Consider the following 21,803-nt stretch of genomic DNA (forward strand, 5'->3'; position numbering starts at 1 on the left):
ATGAACTGGGCACAAACTCATTTCCAGCTCAATGCATTGCATTGGTCCCACAGGGAAAATAATACCAACTCTGGCATTCTAGTGTTAAAATATGTCTGGGTGGCATACAGACCAAATGGCCAGCAGGTTCCAGCAAGATCAGCACCACCAACAACCTAATTATTTAGGATTCTGGTGTCTTGTTAATCCAAGGAACTGCTTGAATGGGAAATTGGAGAACTGTTGTATAGACAGCAGTGCAGCCTCAGCACGGTATCACAGGAGGTGGAGAGGGGTGAGCCAGGAGATGGAGCTATGCAGACCATGGTAGAAATCTAACTTAAGAATCCAAAACTGGAACTCACTGGAGGGAGTGGCACAAATGACTACAATCAAAGAGCTGTGACTTCTATGTTAACCAGAAGTAACAGTGAGTCTGTATTGAAGAGTATAACCCTTGCCTTAGTTCTGCCAGAAATGGTCTTCTCCATCTCTTGGCTTTAGTTGGAAACCATTTCACTGGAAACAATATGAAAATGAAATAAAACAAATGCATTTGCAAAACTACTTTTAAAATGTTCTGCATTTATATGAGTGGAAGATTAAACATTGCTTACCTGTTTATTGTATAGCTTTTCCTTACCTTATTTGACTGTGAGGAGACATTTTAAAATAAAACAACACTGAAACAGAGAATTTGGAGCATGAGAAAATCTTGGTGTGCATAAATATGTGTGAACAGCTGTGATTAAAATGAGGGTGAGTATATACAATTTCAGTGACATGCTTCATTCCATATTTGGTGACCACATACTGGAAGGCATTTCTTTAATCCAATGTGTCCTAATTCTTCAAAGAATCATAGATATGAAAATCTACCTTCTTACAAAGCAATTTTTTCATTTGATTTTTAGTTGTATTTAGCCTCTAGGGTAAAATTGGGTCCCAGGCAAATGTCTTTCACATTGAAAACTGTATTAAATTAATTGAAAAATAAACATTGATAATAATAAAACAGGAGAAATGATGAACAATAAAAGGTAAATACTTTTTAAATGTTACTGAAATAGACATTCAATAAAAGCACATCTTTCAGACAACATAATTATTTGCATCATAAAAAACCATAGTGGTTGAAATTAAAAATATTAGAAAGCTTTAGTTGAACTTCAGATCAGTCTAAAAAAAAATGTTCACCTTTACAAAATAGGCCAAACATTGCTTTTAAACATCACATCTTACTTTTTTGAAAAAAAAAAAGTATACTATTCTTGGAAGACCTAAAATTGGCCTTACAAGAGGGAGATTCTAGGCCATTTCACATTGAATCCAGTGGAGTGGTGCAGAAGCAATTCCAGAGCACTCTGAAGTGGGAAAAATCAATGATTCCCAGATTTGCAAGTACCAAGTATCCGTAGGTGATGCTTCAATGATACGAGAAGGAATTGAGCCAATTCTTGACATGTTATGGTTTCCTTGTGGCGTTCTCTTATTGTCATAATTCAGATAATCCAGAGGACATTTTAAAAAAAAACAGAAAAACATAGTATCTTGCCCATTTTTTTTTTGAATGTTGTTTGGCTACCGACTTTCAGAGCTTCTGAAAGATCCCTTATGCTTAAAACAGTCTGTCAACAAAGTCAATATTCTCGTCATCACTTTGACTTCGTATCTAGTTTACAGCCTCAGTTACTCCTGCAAGTCAACAAGCACAGGAACTGAAGCACTTCGCGTCTTCAATTCGCATGAAACGGCAAGTGCTACTGGTGGTGAATGTTGGGGCCAGTGAAAAAACAATTCATTTCTAATTCTCATCAAAAGCATTTAAATTAAACAGTAACATGAATTGGGCAGGCACAGAGCATCAAATAGGAACTGGAAAATTAAATAAACCAGGACTCTTCTTTTGCAATGAAAACAAGAATTGATTCTACACTAAGAAAAATAAAAGGACCAAGTGTTTTGATTTTTTGTTTGTTTGTTTGTTTTAAAGAAAGGAAAAAAAACCTTTCTTCACCAAAAGAGCAAAATAGCACTCAGTGGCATCACATCGTTAACAAAATTTCTTTATCTGAAACTATAATTTAATATTTAAGTATCTAATTTACATGTGACAAGGTATCATATTTCAAAAATTAAATTGCAACTAGAAAACCATTAACCACTAAAAACAATACGAAACACAACCCAAGCATTTATAAGAAAGCAATAGCTAGAGTCTGAATTGGAAAAAATGACTCATCATTTTTGGCTCATTAAACAAAGCATCCATTATAATCTGTAAAAGAGCATCTCTTGTAATTCATTGAAAGTTTACCCTCTGCACTATGGGTAACAAGTAAAGATAGTTCCTTGACTGCATATGCACACGTGCGTATATATGTTGCGAGACACACACTTGTGTGCTGACTTAAAGATACTGTATCTACTGATAACTGTGAACTTCGGAAGGTGCTGACATAGTTCTACAGGTCCTTTGATTCATTTAATGATGCCTTTTTAAAAACGGAAATTACGTAAAATACTCTGCTTTTTTATTAACTGAATACTTTTCTTAAGCATAATAATAGACAAGAAAAGAATTGCACTTATTGTAAAGGTACAGGAAAAGTGTTAGATTGCAGCTCAGCCATCAACGATCAGAGACCATAGTACTGATCATCAGTTGTGCATCATATGCAAAGACGATGGTGGCCGTTGAAATTAAAATGAGAGCAACTAGTTACAGAACAAACAGGGGGGGGATAACAGAAGAAAACATGCACTACTCCTACTTTAATGTAAAACTAATTTCTCCCAGGAAACCAACCCTCAGACCTTCCTTATACAAACAGGTTTGGCACCCTTGATAATCACAGTAGATGTGGAATATTTCCATTTTCAAATTCTAGTTCATTGTCTCTGAGTGTGCTGTTCCAGAACCCCTACATTATGACATTCTCTTGCTTAGGTTTCATTGAGCCTCAACATCCCCTTCAGTTCTGTATAAATAGGGTCCATTATTCGTCTTCTTCTGGTTCCTGTGGTAACACAGATATTTCTTCCTTTAAGCAATCACTGAAGAATCTGAGGAGTGTGCTGTACAGATGATACTTGCTTTTCTCTGACACATTGTGACCTTCATCTGGGTAGACCTGAGACAACAGTGAGGAAAGAAGATTTCGAGTTACCAAAGCAGCTACTATTCCCTCAGCATTCATGCTTTTAGCCCTGGTGGCCTAGGACTTTTGGGAAAGAATACCTCTCTTAAATCTCACCTCGTACTAGTCCTAGTTCTTTATGTTATTTTTTGAAAGTATTATAATCGTGGAAATCATGATTTGAAGGCGAACACATTTTGGTAGTTAAGTTCTGTTGACCGAAAGAAAACAGGCATTTCCATGTACGTGTCGACCAAGAAGACCTTGATATTTTCCCGAGCTTGGCGACTTGTAAGTTGCTTTTCTTTTTGACCATACGATGTTGATCCCCGCTCTCCTTGGAGTATTTACTTCATAAAAATTGCCATCATGTATGATTTTTCTGCCTTTTGAAATATTCATAAATTTTCTTCCAGTCTCTTGCCGTTTTTGTGATTTGGGACGTGCTATGCTAATGGACGCAGCAACCCTCTCACTGAGACGAAACCATGCAAGAATTTAACACTCTGATCTACACTCTGTGTGAAGATTGGGGTCTGATCCAAGTTCTAAAACTACTTCTTGTCATGGGGATACAATTTAATTTATTTTCCCAACAGCAAATACAGCTGTTAAATAATTCCTTTTCTTTCATTTCTTTTTTGCTTCAACAAAGTTGAAGGGTCTTGGGATATTGCTTACCCATTTAACATTGCTGGGTTCAAAGAAAAATTTTTTTTGTTACTTTGACATTGTCTTTCCCAACACAGAACTTCCTTAAACATACTCATCAAATATAAGCAAAAATACAATGTTAAGCACCGACTTCTGGGTGGAAGGTCTTTAAATGGTATTTCATTGTTGTCCAATCCAAGTCCCATCTTTGGCAATGCTGCTTTTTGGGGACTCAACATCTGTTTTTTTTTTATATATATATATATCTTCCTTTGTGATTTCTGTCATCCTCAATCCAGTATTTTTGTTTTATACAAGTTGAACTTTTTATTCCTTCAAATACTGAGAAATTTTCATGGCTATTTTTGCATGACTCTTCTAGCAGACTGACATTTCCTTGACAGGATAAGACACGTCTTGTCACCCCTCTAGCACAGTGACCTCTATATCGTGATCATTACCTTACAGTATAAAGTGATAATAATCTGTCATTATAATAAAATGATTAACCATGTGAATGTACACATGTACATGATAATGTCAAGAGTTATATAGTTCCTCATTTTTAAACAAAAATTTCCCTAAGAACTCTTCTTTTCACAGTAAAATAGGAATGGTGCAAAGTGGAAAAGAGGAAAGAGAGAAGAAATAGAAATTGTTCTTTTGCAATTATTCGATATTTATGACACAAGTGGGAACCTTAGGAGAAAAATGCATAATTGAAATGGTTTATGCACTTCACTGGTAACTCACTAGTTGATCCATGCTCTTGGGGTGATTAGGAACAAAGAACACAATCTGGGAAATATGGCAAAGAAAACAAAATATGGATTAACACAAGGCTATGTTCTGTGTCCTAGAAGTGAAGAATTAGAGTGAAATCATGCTCCCGAAAAGCTCACCTGCATAGTATAATTCACTCCAGCTTTTATTAGGTGCTTGATTAATTCTGCTGAATGCTGGAAATGAACTTTTGCTGTAAAAGAAATTCAGATATTTAAAATATTACCCTGATTACTGTCAGCGTTTCTTGGCATTTTTTTCAAGCATATTAAGTTGTTAACTTCATAACCATCTACCCATTTAAAGGATGAATACCTGGCTTTGACAAGAAAGCTATCAGATAAAATGGTAAAACATTGAGAGTCACATAAAAAAATAAAGCTACGTGAATAAACCTTACCAACTGTACAGGTTGGTATTAATATTAACTTTAGTGGACATCATGTGTTATTTCTAATTGCTCCCATATTTTTACTTAATAAAAATTAACATTGTAAATATCTTATCTTGATATGAATACATCAAAACAGTTATTATTATTTTTAAAGGAGGGAACAGGAGGACGTGGGCTGGGACAACAGCCTACAGCACCCGGTATTCCCAAGCAGTCTCCCATGCAAGTATTAACCAGAGCCAATCCTGTTTAGCTTCAGAGATCAGATTAGATCAGGCAAGTTCAGGGTGGTATGACCATAGACCAGAACAGTTACGTTTTATTGTGGATTTGTGGAGCCCAGTCCCAGTTGGATACTGGCCTCCTGTTTTGTCATTTTAAATTAGAAAAGAAAAACCAATGTTGAGACTGCACATCTCTTTACTTGAATTAAATATTTAATGCGGAGTTACCCATTATTTCTGTTTCTATGCATCTTTCTTCTGTGGAATCTAAGTTCTAAAACATTGAAATATATATTATGAAAGCTTGTTTTTGATGACAACGTTGGCCTAATGGGCTTTGAAAACTTGGGTACACAGCCAGCTGCTTATATGCAGCTTGGATAACTGGATGCTTAATTCCTTCTGTCTGAACATCTTACAATTTTTGTAAAAACTTGTTTTTTTAAGGTTGATTTTTTATTTTTATTGGAAAGGCAGATTAACAGAGAGAAGGAGATAAAGACAAAAAGATCTTCCATCCCCTGGTTCACTTTCCAAGTGGCTACAACAGATGGAGCTGGGCCTATCTAAAGCCAGAAGCCAGGAGCCAGGAGCTTCTTCCAGGTCTCCCATGTGGATTCAGGGATCAGGCTTTAGACTGCCCTCTACTGCCTTTCCAGGCCACAAGCAAGGAGCTGGGTGGGAAATGGGGCAGCTGGAACATGAACTGGCACCCACATGGGATTCTGGTGAGAACAAGACAAGAATTTAGCCACTGAGCCAGGCCCTCTCTAAGTACTTTTTAAGCTAACGTTTTTAACTATCTTTATGAAACTAGGACATAGTTATCAATGCTTTAAACATCTTCAGTGCTGTAAATTTATCATACTGAATGCTCACACCACACATTAGAAGATTCATGATTTGTTTAGATCTTTTAAAAATATACACATAATCTTTTTCAACATCTTTGCTATTGTACTTAATGGGAAAATTAGCATGTCAGCCCTAAGCAACTAAAATTGCTCGGTATGTAGATGGAAGCTATCAAAAATGGTAATAAACCAGAAAGAGGTGTTAAATAAAATTATTCCTTACACAGCTCATTTGTTTATCATTAAAAAACAGAAAAGATTGCATCATTTCTCTCTGTTGCTAGGAAAGTAAATAAATGGATGGATTTATTTTTGAGACACCTCTGTTTCTACTATTATTTTCTAGTATAAAACCTGTTTATATTTGCCATTTGTCTCCTTTCTGTAAATAAACACGGAGTTCCAAAGTCTGATTATGTGAATGAACTCACTTGCTGGCATTTTTGGAAGAAAGTGCCAAGAGTTATAGTATTTGCAAGGATTATGTGTAAGCCTATAATCCACCAGGTGCCTGTGGGGTGTGGCGTTTGCCAGCTTCTGTCTGAGCAGAGCTATGCTCCCCTCTATGTCCCTCCCTACACATTTGCAGGTGTTTCCTCTGCTGTCATGGGTTGAAGTTTGGTTTGCATTTTGACTGCTGGACTGGGACCCATGAGTAAGGCAGGAACAGCATGATTTAACCTAATACCTATAATGTATTGATAGATTCCACATAGCATTACTTTATTCCAGGGTGATGCCTATGTGTAAAATAATTTAACACTGAATATATTTGAGTATTCACTTGATGATTCAGAGCACACTTAGTAAAAAACGGTACTTGGATTGCAATCTCCTTTCTTCTAATTAATAGATGATGCATTTCTATAAGTTATATAAGTTCCTAGTATTTCTTTTCTCCATCAATTAAATAAGAAGTATATCCACTGGACCATATTTTTATCAACAAGTTAATACGACATGTTTTAGCACATTTTCTGACATACAGTAACTGCTAGTCATCAGTGTTACTATTGGCTTATATACAAGGTGTTAATACTTTAGAGAAATGTTTTAATATTCCTCAGAAGTGTTAAGCTCTCTTTTATCACATTTCACCCAACAATTCCACTGGGACATTTAAACAGGTTTTTGTTGTTGTTGTTGTTGTTGTTTTTTCCATTGATATAATATCTTAAATTACATGGTAATCAAAAGCTTAATATTCAAATCAATAAAGAATTCAACATATTAAATGTAAAAAGGTCACAGATGGAGTATAACTATACATTAGCTATAACATAATAAATAACTATAACAATAATAAAAGGAAAATATGTCAAATTCACTTCTTTACAGTAAAATTTAAAATAGTGATATGTTGGGCCTGGCGCAATAGTGTAGCAATTCAAGTCCTCGCCTTGAATGCACCAGAATCCCATATGGGTTCTAATCCCAGTGGCCCTGCTTCCCATCCAGCTCCCTGCCTGTGGCCTGGAATGCAGTCGAGGACAGTCCAAAGTTTTGGGACTGTGGACCCACATGGGAGACCTGGAAGAAGTTCTGAGCTCCCTGCTTAAGACTGGCTCAGCTCCAGCCGCTGTGGCCATCCAGCCGCTGTGGCCACTTGGGGAGTGAACCATTGAATGGAAGACCTTCCTCTCTGTCCCTTCCTCCTCTCTGTATATCCACCTTTCCAATAAAAATAAATAAATCTTAAAAAAATAAGTGATATGTTAAAAATATAAATTTTAATTTTTTTAAAAAAAGATTTAAAATGAAACCTGACAAAACACTCTAAAGCAAACCGATATCCATAGGTATTTATTCTATTCTTAAGAATTTTATATGCCTATATGTATATGTGTATGTATATTAAATGCACATAGCTGTACCTGAAAATATTGCGGATAACAATGAACAGCTGCTGCTGATTCTAACTTTGCCATAACAATTTTTCAAATGCATGCAGAGTTTTTACAATATTCATTTGTGTGAAATGATCAAGATGATAAATCAATCAGTACTGATGTAAGTTCTAATGTTACCATGACTTGATTCATTCAAAATTTGATTGGATTTGAAGGGATATGGTTTTAGCTATAAGACTTTTAGTGACTTTCTCTGTAAAATATCAGAAACACTGAGAGAAAGTAGACTAACAATTTTTTTAACATCTATGAATCATTGATTTAGGACTATTGTGCTTCATTTATAAATAACCTCATATCTTTTTTTTTTTATTAAAGTTGAGTCTTCTTGCCTATGAATGAGTCTATAAATAAATAACCTACTGCTTAATATATCATAAGGGGTTTAAGAAATGTATAAATTCTTTCAGTTTCAAATGATCCTGTGAATCTTCTAAAATGGATTAGTCATTACTAGTATCATCAGCTATATCCATTTCCATGGTTGAAATGGGAGAAAATAAGAGATATTATGAGATGGCCTGGAAAAAATATTTTCGTTTTTACTTAACCAAAATATAGACTTTAACTAAAATCCCTTCTCTGTTTTGACCCATTCATTACTTTTCAATGTTCCACGTTGGTTTTGTGGCCATTTAAATATAAATAAATGAAAATGAACTGAATTAAGTTAAAATCCATGCTCCGAGTCCTCTGTCCCACTATGGGTGGCCACAGGTGATCTGTACTGTGTACAACAGCACAGAGAAAGTATTCACAATGTAACTGGGAGTTTCATTAGCAGGTTGAGCCCTGAACTCCTTCTTCCCACTCCTAGGATGCAACTGATCCCTCACGTCACTTTCTGCTCTCTTCCCCAGAGGGCTTACAGGGACACCTGTAAGCAAGTGCTCAGATGTATCCCATTGTAACTGGTTCAAATGCATCAAAGAACAGCAGAAAACATCATACTCACTGTCAGCAGTACCATGAATTATTAATATATTCTCCTCTTTTAAGCCGTGTATATTATGTAACACACTGGTCGCCTATAAAAGAAAACACAAATATCTGTATCCACACATCTCTAAAAGTAATCGGACCAAACTTTTAGAACAAATGAGCTCTCTGATTCACTTAGTTACCTGGTACATGGTTTCTTCCTTCGATGGCAGACCAAGGTATCGTTCAGAGAAAGCTGAAGCTGTGCCCCAAGGAAACAGAAATTTAAACATGAACTAAAAAGCATGTGATTAACATATTTCATTATTTAGAGTTGACATTTCACTCACATTTGTCACACTCTGGTGAAATCAGCTGAATCAAGGAGGTGCTAAGCAGCTCAAAAATAGCCTAACACATGATGCGTGAACTCAATGGCACCTCTGTGCCTTCAGTTGTTATTTAATACAAATCACTCTGCAATCTTAGGTTAGTCTAAGAATTACTTACCGTACAATTTCAGGTCCGTGATGGGTGCAACCACAGCTCCACATTTAAACAACTTCTCATCTGATTTTAAGATCATCGATGCAATATAGCCACCATACCCCTGGCCAAAAAGGACCGAACAAAGAATTATAACACTTCTGGAGACATTTTTTGTTGATGTACCTACCAGAAAGTCTCAATGCGATGCAGTTTGAATAAAAAAAGACTGTACCAGAACCAGATTCACAGAAGAATTGGAACAGTTTGTTATATTTTTATACAATGTGTTGTTTCAAGTAAAACACAAAATTCATTACATATTTACAAATTTCAAATAGTTGACCCATGACTGTGTGCTGCGTATCTAGGAACTGCTTCAACTTCATTTTTGAATCAAGTAAATTGAAGCTAGGGAAATAAAGTACTCATTCAATCAGACATTAAGTTTTAGAAAAAAATTAACTAAGCTGTTATTTTTAAAATGAAATGCTTCAATGATAGTGATCATATGGAGTTCACAAAGAATAAATTATGTTTAAAAGCTCACCACAAATATCGATCCTGTTTTCAACCCTGACTAGAGGAGACAAGAATATGCTTTTAAGACATAAAGGTTGTGTCGAGTTAGATATTTTGAGAAAGTGAAGGCACAGAAAGTTCTGGAGGCAAGAGAAAACTAACTCTAGGAGGGGCTTTTCCTACTGTAGGACTACCTCTCTCCTCACCCATTGAATCGCCTCTCCGTGAAATGCTCTGGGTATATGCAGGATAAACCTCATTCTTGTCTAGTGTGTCTTTCTCAAAATGTTTCAATGACCTTTCTTCCCCACACACTGTTGTGTTTTAGAGATGGTGTCAGGTAGACCAGGAGTCTACAATCCTGTGTTGCTGCTAGCTGATGGAGAGGAGATCAGCAAGCTGCTGCCTGTAGGCCTCAAGCATTTCCCACAGGAAGACTACTCCCCAAGGGAAGGATGCTTTGTGCCTCCTGGGAGATACCTGTCATTGTTCTGGTTTCTGTTCTAGCAGGATCAGGCTCCGGATTATAATCTTGTTGTTTTGAGACAGCCTGACTTGGGTATCCAAAGAATGGCCTGTTATATTTAAATAACCCAAGTTATTATCTTCACATATTTTTCAAAGCTGGATTATCTCCTGGAAATACACATAGTGTCACCAAAAGAGGGAAGATCTTAGAACCATTTATCTTAACTTGAAAATAATTTGCTAGGCATAACTAGAGGAGCATTAGATCAGCAGAAAATGGAAAGCACAGAAATAAATGTAAATACCAGAGACATTTCGGATGTTCTTGTCAAACAGATTTTTAAAACTTGAAAATTGTAATAATTTTGTGAGATGATGGATATACTAATTTGCTATACTTCAATGTGTCACATATATTCACAGGATATCATTTATACACCTTAAATATACACAGTAAAGAAAATGAGAATCTTTTTTTTAAAGATTCATTTGTTTATATTTCAAAGCCGGATTTTAAAGAGAGAGAGAGAGAGAGATTGAGAGAAGATCTTCCATCTGCTGGTTCACTCCTCAAATGATTGCCAGGGCCAGAGATGAGTTAATCCAAAGCCAGGAGCCAGGAGTTTCCTCTGGGTATTTGATATGAAAGCAAGGACCTGGGAACTTGGGCCATCCTCTGCTGTTTTCCCAGGCCATAAGCAGAGAACTGAATAAGAAGTGGAGCAGCGAGGAAACAAACTGGTGACCAAAAGGAATGTTGTGATACTGAACCAGAGCAAAAACACTGCATTTTTGAAAAACTTGGAGATGCCTATTCTTGCTGGAACATATCTTGAATAACAAGCTCTCACAGCATAATCCCAGAATAAAGATGCCTGCTAGAAATACCTTCCACATTTTTATTAGAATTGCCTAGATGAACAAAGCTTAACAAACATATGCAAAGCCTTCCCAAACCCACAGACAATTTAATCAAAATCTTTTGGGACTGGGCATTGAATCCACCTTACCATGTGGTTCCACCTGAACTGGAATAGAATTACTGCTACTACTCAAGGGTTATAGCTAGATTTTTTTTAATCACATGCATTTGAGATTTAAACAGTCTGAATACTCTATAAAGCCAAATAAGAATGAAAATGAATACAATCCATTCTGTATCACTTAAAAATTCAAATGCTGCTTTTAATTTGATATGTTTTTAAACAAATAACATTTACTCTTCAAAGAAAATTAACAATGGATTGAATTAGAATAACCGAATTTTTATCACACACATTCCTCTTAACCTTTTTATAACTATACACTAAGTGCAAAAAATCATTAAAGAATTCTTGGGAATTATAGATTTATATAGGGCAAGGATGATCAGTATGTTGTAGGTGCACAAAAATGGTAATTTTAATGATCAAAATAATTCATCCATTGGAGTAAAAAATTTAGAGGTTTTCATACTGGCATCACAGTCAATTAGGGACAGATTTTACTTGATCAAAATTATTTGATAGTCCATTTTAATTGTGTGGGCATTGTGTAAGTTTTATGTGACTCAATTTTTTTGTTATTGCAATTGTTTAGTCATTTCTACTTGTCAGATAAGATCATATTATTATAAGACCTCATTTAGTAAATATAAAGAATAGCTATGATTTCTTTAATACATGATAATTTCCTGAAAATGATGGAAGAAATAAAAAACATAATCAAAGACAAGAACACAGGCTAAATACAATGAATATATCTGTAACTAAGCATATCTTGGAGAAATTACAGAGCACAAAATAAAAAAAACAATATTTTGAAAACTTTTAAAGTCTCTAAATTACTATCATTTTTTCCTAGTTGACTGATGGATTCAGTACAATTCATAGCAAATACAAGTCGAACTAGCTAGCTTATGAGCTGGGGTGTTGATGGGCTGAGCTAGGTGTGACCATGGAACCTGCCATCACTTACAGGTAAAGGAACCAACAACAGTCTGGGCAGGTCAAGGCAGCAGCACCTGAATGTGCATCCTAAAACAGGATGTGAGGTGGGCTGAGCTGCAACTGGAAGGGGGCAGACTAGGCAGGCCTGAGCAAACCTTAGCTCACAAGAAGAACAGAAATCAGGATGGAGCACAGATCATGCTGAGCTAGGCTCTTACACTGATTGCTCTGCATGAGCTAGGAATACCAGGCCACAGCATTGAAGGCAAAGGTTCAGACAGCTGAGGGACTAAGCCCTGCATCACAGCAACCACTGGCATGCATGTAATCTAGGGCTGGAAATAGACCCAGGTGGGGAGCTGTGAAAGTACACCCTTGCTGGGTTGTGGTTCGCACTGGTGAGTGTGGGGACCAGAGTGGGGGGTGTGTTCTGGTCTGAATATGGCTGTAATCTCCCTTGGCACAAGTGTGAACTCTGGCTGGGCACACCTAACCAGGCCAGACTCCAGCACCATCTGGGGCTCTGGAGAACCTGGGTAGATATAAGACAGACTAGGCTAGGTCTCTGCCCCTACTGAGCAATGTCTGGGGATGGACAAGCCTTGCCTGGGCTGAAACATCCAACACTAAGAACCAGAATGGATAGAAGGCCAGCAAGAAGAGGCCACTGCTCCTGTCAGGACAAGAGGTGGACTAAGTAGGGCTGACCCATGGAACCACCAGTATTCGCAAGATCTGGCAATGGGAGAGGTTCTGATGCAGGAGCCTGGGCATCTCTTCTGGCAGGACACAGTCCTTGCAGGTAAGCACAAGAACCATGAGAGGGAGCCACCCTGACCAGCAAAGAGAAAGATAACCACTGGGATATATTTGGCATAGGTCGGGGGCAGACCAGGTTGAACCAGTTCACATCACCTGCTGGTGAATCCAAACACCAGAATAGAGTCAGGTAAGCTTTGGTGGCAACACAAACCAGTGCACATTATGGAATGCCAAGGTGAGGTGAGTTGTAACAGATGTGGCCACAGTGCCCATCCAGCACATGTGAAAACCAGGGAGGGATGAGACAAAGCTAGCAGGGGGAATGTGGGCTACCCTGCTGGACAGCCACTCCCACTGGAGATCGTGAGCTGGGATGGGGGCAGACCAGGCCAGACAGGGCTATGACACCTGTGGGCCTCATGTGAGCTAGATCAGGGAAAAGCCAGGCTAGGCTGACTGCTCTGACTGGTGTAAGCATAAGTTAGAGTGGGTGAGGGGTGGTTGGACTTTGCTACAGCATCAGCTGGCAGAGGCTGGCAATGGGGAGCTAATTCTGACAAGTTAAACAGCAGAACCACCTGGAGAGTGCATAACCTGGGAGAGGGAGTGGCCTAGTAGGGAAGTAGTGGGCATGTCACTCTTGGGTTACCACTCCCACTGGAGAGCATGAAAACCAGGATTGGGGCAGGGGTGGCTAGACAGAAAGGCAACTGCCAGTAGGTGTGTGGGCTGGATAGTAGGGCAGGTTGGGTTGAACTAGGCTTCAATGCCCATTGACATGTACGAGAGCTAAATGGGATGTGGGACAAACTGAACAAGTCTTCAGTACATACTGGCACGCATGGGAACCAGGATAGTGGGCAGGCCTGGTGGAAGTTACGGGGAGTCGCCCCAAGTAGGCTGCAGCTCCCACTGAAACAACCATTGGTTCCCATGAAAGACAAGGCTAGAAACAGAATGGACCCAGCAATTGAAAGGACCAGCATGTGCATAAGCTGATTGGAGCGACAGACTGTGCCAGACCCTTCACTGGCAAGCACACACAGAATCAGGTCTGGGATCACCTCCAACTGAACTGAGATCCCTCCAACTGAACTGTTGATCTCAGAAGCCCAACCATGAAGAGATTATGTCAGCCAGTGGATTCTGAAGAGGTTTCATTGTGCGTGGAACCGCAAGATTGGCAGCAATTCAGAACTGTTGAACTATCCAAACTGCATGAGCAGGACCCTCGGAGCATGCCCCACACTGGGGACCTGGGATGGGTGGGAGGCTGGGTGGGGCTTCTCCCTTTGTTTCTCTCCCTACTACAGATACAGGGAAATAAAATGATATTAGTGTGGAAACAATGGTCTTACCTACTATCCTGTAACCCTTGACCCTTTGTGCCCTAATCAACTAAGTAAGATTATCAAAATAAAAATATATGAAAAATAAAAAATACTATGAAAGTCTCTAAATTACTATCATTAGTTCTAGTTGACTGATGGCTTCAGTACAATTCATATCAAAGTCTCTTGTTTTTCTAGAAATTACACATAGAACGACTATTTTACCTCAAGATAATGAGTTGCTTTTATAATGTGTCAGTGATTTCTCAAATAGCAAAAAGAAATGGGGATTCTTGTACGTCTGTGCTCAGAACATGTGCCTTCTGGATTAGGAAATGTGACGCGGCAGTTTCTGGTGAACAACTGGCTTACACAATAAATCTTTTTTGTGTTACAAAAAGCATATAGTATGATAATAAGTATATGCAAAATGCTCAGTTTTCTAAACCAGTGAATTATAAATGAAAATAACAACAAATATTTGTATTCAGCACAAAACTGTTTAAATAGCAGGCTGACAATGCTAAAGCTACGTGCATGAAACACATCTGGAACATTTATAAGTTGCTGCTTTTAAAAATAAAATGTTTAAAGGTTTTACAAAAAAATCTTTGGCAATTCCTTGGAGAAATAAGCAGGCACTTAATATATGCTGTCATATTCACACTAATCACCAACAAGATGTTCCAGATAGTATTTCATTAACAAATGACTGTACGCGTACTAGTAATTAAACCATTGGACTAGACAGAAACATAGTACAATTAGGAATGCAATGATATATGTACACATAGAAATATACATGCAATGTGTATATGTGGAAAAATAAATACATAGATGGGTTTAGTACTTATACTATTTACCTTTCCAAAAATGCTTAATCTTTTGGGATCAATGTATGGCTGTTTCAGCAAAAATCTGCAAGGAGAAAGAAAGAAATTCTAGCTCCACATTCTTGAGTCAGAAACAAGTGTTGATTTATTTTGGCACTCACAAAATGTTCAATTAGAAATTCTCTATTGACTATGGTTATATTCCTATAGAAGGGTAGTATATTCCAAAATTTTACTATTCAAAGGGATAGTCCAGGAATTTACTATCTCCTAAGAGCATATTATGAAAGCAAAATATTGGCCTCATTTCTGACCTTTCATGCCAACATTGACATTTGAACAGTACCCCCACTCTTTTCTACATACTCTTGCAAAAGGCCTTCTAGCTTAGCTGAATCATTCTTTCAGCTTACTGTGGCTATAATATCTTTGAAATTATTACAATTGTACCTAACTGAGGAAAAGAATTGGAGTTTTTTAACTATTGCAAGCAAATAGCATAGTGGTATAATTTGAGACCCATATTTATAAGTCCAACGTGAATTCCAAAGAAAACCTGATAATCTACTGATCATAGCACTGAACTTGAGGGTAATGAGAAAAACATACTAAACAATCTAGCCAACTGATTAGCACTCAAACAGCAGTTCTGAGTCAGGAAAAGTAGCATTAAATGTTACACACCTAGATTCTGTAATTACAGGAAAAAAATAATAGAAACATGTTTACCCACTTACTTCACAGCTGCTATCTGGTCTCTTACTTCCACTGAACCCAACTTCCGATGAATCTCCTGCAAAATTTTCAGGCCCTGGAATCCACTTCCTCTGCCATCAAATCTTGCCACAATAACGTTATCTGTGTCGATGAGCACAGAATCCCAGTCAATGTGGAACTTGTCAGTAACCAGCTGGTCTCCAGGCTCTTCATCCCTGCAATTATCAAAACATTGGATCCAAACAAGAACAACTGATGACCTAGCGGAAATGTTGGCCTTCATGCTTATTAGTTGTCCAAACTTATAGAAACGACTTCTGGTAACTACTATAATTTTGTGAATTCTTGAGACTCGGAAGGGAAAGAAACATGACTTTCTCCTGTAAGATTTTAAAATGGAAAATTCACTGAATGAAATGAAAGTATGCCTTCAAAAGTGCAGAGAGGAAATTAGTTTATTTCATTTTTTAAAGTGAAAAATGAAGAAATTGCATGACACTTTGCAAAGTCATTTCTAAATAATGATTGTCAAGTTGATAGACAGGTCTATCTTTATTGGACTTCCTCCAGATACAGTGTTTTAAAATTGTCCTGCAAATGGTTTACAAGGGTTGAAGGGTCTTAGAGGCAGCAGAATCAGTTACAGAAAGTTCATAACCATTTAATAGGAAAAGCACAACTTTAATGATGTTTGGATTCAAAAAGAAATGCCACATTCATACTGCCTTAATTTGTTTTTCCTTTTCATTGTGGATTTGTAACTCAGAAAATCTTCAGCAAACAGTGAGAGGCTTTTTTTATCACTAAAATTGACAGCACAAAAGGAAGGAAAAACATATCGTTTGAAAAAAAATGGTAAAGGCAGATGTAACAGGGATATGTGAATTATAAACCACACATTGTCAGAGAACAGAGGCAGTGAAATTTAGAAATTTCAGACATAGGAAACATTTATTGCACTTCCTGAAATAAATAAATCTGAAAAAAATACTCTCATGAGATTACATAGATTACTAAATTTACTACCTAGTTTTAGCTCAAATATGTAGGCACCCTTGAGATGGATTTGAAGAGTATCAATACATTTCATCCTGTGTTACATTTGAGAAATCCCACCCTGCTCTATCATCAAAGTAGAAACACAAAATTCTCTTGCCTTTAAGTAGATGCAAATGTTTACCTAGATGCATCAGTACAGAAACCTATTCCCCTCAACAAGCTCTGCTTTTAGACTCACTAAAGCAAACTAAATCTAAACCACATATTTTCCACATGTAACTCCAGGTCTAATGGTGCTCCCATAGAATTTTTATGTCGAATCTGTAACCCTCAGTAATTTGTAACGTGATTTGGAGACAGGGCTTCTAAAGAGGTAATCGAGGTCAAAAAGGCGTCATGAAAATTGGCCCACATGCACTCTGACTCTCCCTATGAGACAAATTTGTATGAATAAGAGATCCTGAAGGTGAGCATAAAAATAAATGATCGTTTAAAGAGAAAGAGGGTGCACCTCTACAATTTAGGGAGAGAAGGTTAGAGAGAAATCAACTCCATTGCTTTTTCGTTGTTGACTTGAATTCACGAAAGCATGAGAAATGCAATGATATTTTGTTACGCAGTCCTAAGCACTCTAATACACATGCCTTTGTGATCCAGGCACTTAAGATCTATTGTCTCTTTGACTTTAAAATACCTACATGTAATTCATACTTCTGGAAAGCAAGTTAACTGTTCTGTGGTTTCTTACAATATTACAACTAACCAAACGGTGCCGTGGAGATTATATAACCCTATTCCCTTTGATTGCTGCCTACATCACACATTAATGGTGATTTTATGACTCAAATCTAGATCTGACTTGTCCCTGTAATGTGATAGCAATCTTAGCTTGTGTAGGCATGCATATGCATAATTGACTTTAGTTATGCAAACAAGTCTTGATCAGTAATTGGAAACTGCACATATATGCATGTTCTAACCTGGACTTTTAATTGCCTTTACAGAATGAAGGCTTCAGTTGCTATTTAATTCATTGGTTAGGTGACTCTGATATAGCTGTATAACAAATGGAAATTATGATGAACCACTGGGCCTGGGGAAGTTACTGGGATATGCAGGACACAGTCAGTGCTTGTTGAACTAGACCCTTTCTAGGAAAACAGACTCAAGTGAAGTTTAAATCAAAAAGACTTGGGAGCTTATATAATGATAATATATTTTAAAGTTTGAAGATTTATTCCAAATGTTATGATTCACAGAGGAAAAGGTAGCAAAGACTAGCTTTAATTCCTAATACTCAGTGAGTTAAAATATCAAAGTTGGATTGTCCATTTCACACATTACAGAAGTAAGACTCTAAGACTCGGTTCTCTTGCCTACAAATGATACAATATTATCACCTCCCTTGGATGGATTTTTGTCAACATTGAATGGCATCATGTTTTAAAAATGACTGATGAAAAGGAGTATAAAAATTACTAAATTTATATAATAGCAACTACTTTTACTATTGTATTTGAAATCAAATTTGTTTCCAGTGAGCATATTTCAAAAGGAAGAACAAGATTTAATTAGTTGCACAGAAATTAAACTGACATTACATGTGGATAAAATGCAGGTGATATGGTATATGCACTACCACATCAGAGAGTCCCATTTCGTAAGTGCACTAGTGACTCCTAAAGCTTAACAATAACATAAAATGTAAAATTAATGGACCCAAGAGTATGGTTAGTACAATGTCATTATCTTTAAAGGAAAAAGTGCCTAGCTCATAGCTGTTAAATCTAAAAAAAAAATGCAAATGAGTCAGACTTTTCATAACAGGTCAATAAAATATGATCAAATATAACTTAAAATACACTGCATTTTCCAAAATTGTGATCAGTAAAAAAATTACCGTGTTGTGACTCATGGTTACAACATTTAGAGGCCAATATGAACTTCACTCCACAGAGTTCTTTTAATCAGTACTTTCTAAATGTATGTATTCAAATACTTTATTTTAATGACAAGGAAGAACACAGATGAACAGCGTGATCTCATATCTGTCCATTGTTTTACTCTACAAATGTGACCAAAAGCTGTGGGTGGATCAAGCTGAAGCCAGAAGCCACACCTTTCACATGGGAGGAAGGACTCTTCCATCACCCAGGGATGCATTTCTAAAAAACCAGATTCAGGAATGGAGGCAAGATATTATACTACCTTTACACTGGTGTTTTAAAAGTCAACCTTTGAGGAAAAAATGGCCGACCATGAAGGGTTGATGTAGGGGGGAAGGCAGAGAGAGAGGGCCAAAAAGTGCCAGAGGAAGGAGCAAGTATAGTTGAAACTAGTATAAACAGGTGTGCGAACCTCCCAGGACACTGCGGAATCAACAAGATCCACGCAGTCTGGAGAATCAGCCAAAAATAACAACAACAAAAAGACCAAGGCAGCGTCCGCAGCTTGTCGCTTGTCGGCTCAAAAGCGGTGAGTTGGGAACTCAGCAGGGGAAAGGCCAGCGGGAGTTTTAACTGGAGGATACAGAGGCAACTTTGGGAGGTCGTTGCACAAAGCTCCTCCAGTGGTGGCTAGAAGCTGCAGGAGTGCTGAAACCTCTAGCACTGGTAGCGACATTAATAAACTTGGCGGGACCCAGGCAAAGACAGAGACGGTTAACTAACACATATTCGCCCATAACAAAACGCCACGGTACCGGGAGGACGCTAGGACCCTGAAGTGCAGTAGCTGGCAGCTGAGGCAGCAAGGGTGAAATTCCCAGGATCACAGCAAATCTAAATTCTGGGCCAACCAAGTCCAGGGGAAAGAGGCGGTGGAGTGGGTATGCCAGATCCCGTGCCTGAGACCAAACAAACAAAGCAACAACAACAACAGCAAAAACAAACAAACAAACAAACAAACAAAAAACAAGAGACAAGGCTCCTAGGCTCTGAAACCTGAGGCCCTGAAACCTGAAACCCAGAAGGGAAACAGAAAAACAAAAACTCCCTGGTCCAGAAGGAAAACAAAAACTTAGGCCAGCAAGACCAGAGGCCACCCACTAGGTTGCAACAGAGGTCAAGGGTGAGAATCCAGCAACACCTTGGGCCACAAGTATGAGACGAAATAGGAGAGTTAGTGAGGTAGACATAGCTTGCTCCACCCCAAAAAGCCACCATAAAGCCTGGTCAATTGCAGAGATTACAGATGAAGAAATTTAAGACGTCTCTGATAAGGGATTCAGAAAAATAATTATAAAACTCTTCAGAGACAATGAAAAACGATGGGACGAGCTCAAAGATTTTAAAAACCACATAATCACAGAAACAAAATTACTCAAAAACGAGATCCTAGACTTGAAGAACAAAGTTGAGAGCTTAGCCAACAGAATTACAGCAGCAGAAGACAGGATATCCGACTTAGAAGATTCCCAGAATGAAAGCAGGCAGATTATTAACCAACTAGAGTCACAACTACACAAGGCGGCCAAGACGATCCAGGAGATGAATGACAACATCAAGAAGTCAAATATCAGAATCATGGGGCTCCCAGAAGGAGTGGAAAGAGAGACAGGCATACAACCAGTACTTGAGGAAATTATGCAGGAGAACTTCCAAAATACCTGGAACATGAACCCAATCCAAATTCAGGAAGGCCAGAGGACTCCCCACAGGGTTGACCCAAAACGATCCTCCCCAAGACACATGGTAATCAAGTTACCCTCCAATGAATACAAAGAAAGAATCCTAAGGTTAGCACGAACCAAAGAGAAGCTTACATTTAGGGGCAGGACTATCAGAATCACTGCCGACTTCTCAGAACAGACGCTCCAGGCAAGAAGGGAGTGGAACAAAATCTTTCAAGTACTGAAAGAGAACAACTGTCAACCAAGAATACTCTACCCAGCAAAGATTTCATTTGTATACGAGAACGAAACTAGATACTTCCACAGCAAAGAGAAATTAGAAGAATATGTCAACACAAAACCAACTCTACAAAATCTCCTTAGAAATGCGCTACTCCCAGAGGAAAAGGAAGCAAGCCATAAGCAAGGATGGCAATCTGGGAGATCTCAATAAAGTCAATCCACAGAAACGACAATCAATTACCAACAACCTCAAAAACACAGGATATGGCACAGCAAAATCATAATTCCTCAATATTAACCCTCAACACAAATGGCTTAAATTCATCACTCAAAAGGCACCGATTAGTAGACTGGGTTAAAAATCAGGACCCAACTATATGCTGCTTGTAAGAAACACATCTAACCAGAAGAAACTTTAGGAAACTAAAAGTGAAAGGGTAGAAACAAATATTCCATGCCAATGGACGAGAAAAAAAGGCTGGTGTGGCAGTCCTATTCTCAGATGTTATGGACTTCAAAGTAACAAACGTCAAAAAGGACAGGGAAGGGCAGTACATCTTCTTGAAAGGGAGGATCCAACAAGAACCAATCGCCATTCTTAACATTTATGCTCCTAGCCCGGATGCACCTAGCTACGTGAAACAACTACTTTTGGACTTAAAGGGAGACATAGATGAACATACGATAATTCTGGGAGATCTGAATACCCCACTAACACCAATAGATAGATCAACGCAGCAAAAGCTCAACAGGGAAGCCACAGAACTCACACAAACAATAGAACAACTGGACCTAGTAGACATCTATAGAATATTTCATCCTAAGGGCACAGACTACACCTTCTTCTCAGCAGTGCATGGCACCTTCTCCAGGATAGACCACATAATAGGACACAAAGCAAGTTTAACTAACTACAAAAATATCAGAATCATACCATGTACCTTCTCAGACCATCACGGAGTGAAACTGGAAATCAACAACTCAAAATGTCCCAGGAAACACGTAAACTCCTGGAGGCTGAACAATATGCTATTAAACAAACAAT

The 21,803-nt window shown here is 37.9% G+C and overlaps 1 protein-coding gene and 1 pseudogene across 1 annotated transcript in view; both read right to left on the reverse strand.

Moving 5' to 3' along the window:
• Nucleotides 1-2,900: 2,900 nt before the first annotated feature.
• DPP10 (dipeptidyl peptidase like 10) overlaps nt 2,901-21,803 on the reverse strand; it is a 537,944-nt gene continuing 519,041 nt past the window's right edge. Inside the window, exons 20-26 of the mRNA XM_058664194.1 lie at nt 15,927-16,121; nt 15,220-15,274; nt 9,370-9,469; nt 9,063-9,121; nt 8,894-8,966; nt 4,676-4,749; nt 2,901-3,113 (exon numbers count right to left, since the gene is read on the reverse strand). Of these exons, the coding sequence (XP_058520177.1) occupies nt 2,979-3,113; nt 4,676-4,749; nt 8,894-8,966; nt 9,063-9,121; nt 9,370-9,469; nt 15,220-15,274; nt 15,927-16,121 (691 nt within the window). The 3' untranslated portion in view covers nt 2,901-2,978. The remainder of the gene's footprint in view (nt 3,114-4,675; nt 4,750-8,893; nt 8,967-9,062; nt 9,122-9,369; nt 9,470-15,219; nt 15,275-15,926; nt 16,122-21,803) is intronic.
• Nucleotides 5,136-5,254, reverse strand: LOC131480422 (5S ribosomal RNA; annotated as a pseudogene).

The sequence above is a fragment of the Ochotona princeps genome, chromosome 5, assembly GCF_030435755.1.
Source record: "Ochotona princeps isolate mOchPri1 chromosome 5, mOchPri1.hap1, whole genome shotgun sequence".
Taxonomy (NCBI): Eukaryota; Metazoa; Chordata; class Mammalia; order Lagomorpha; family Ochotonidae; genus Ochotona; species Ochotona princeps.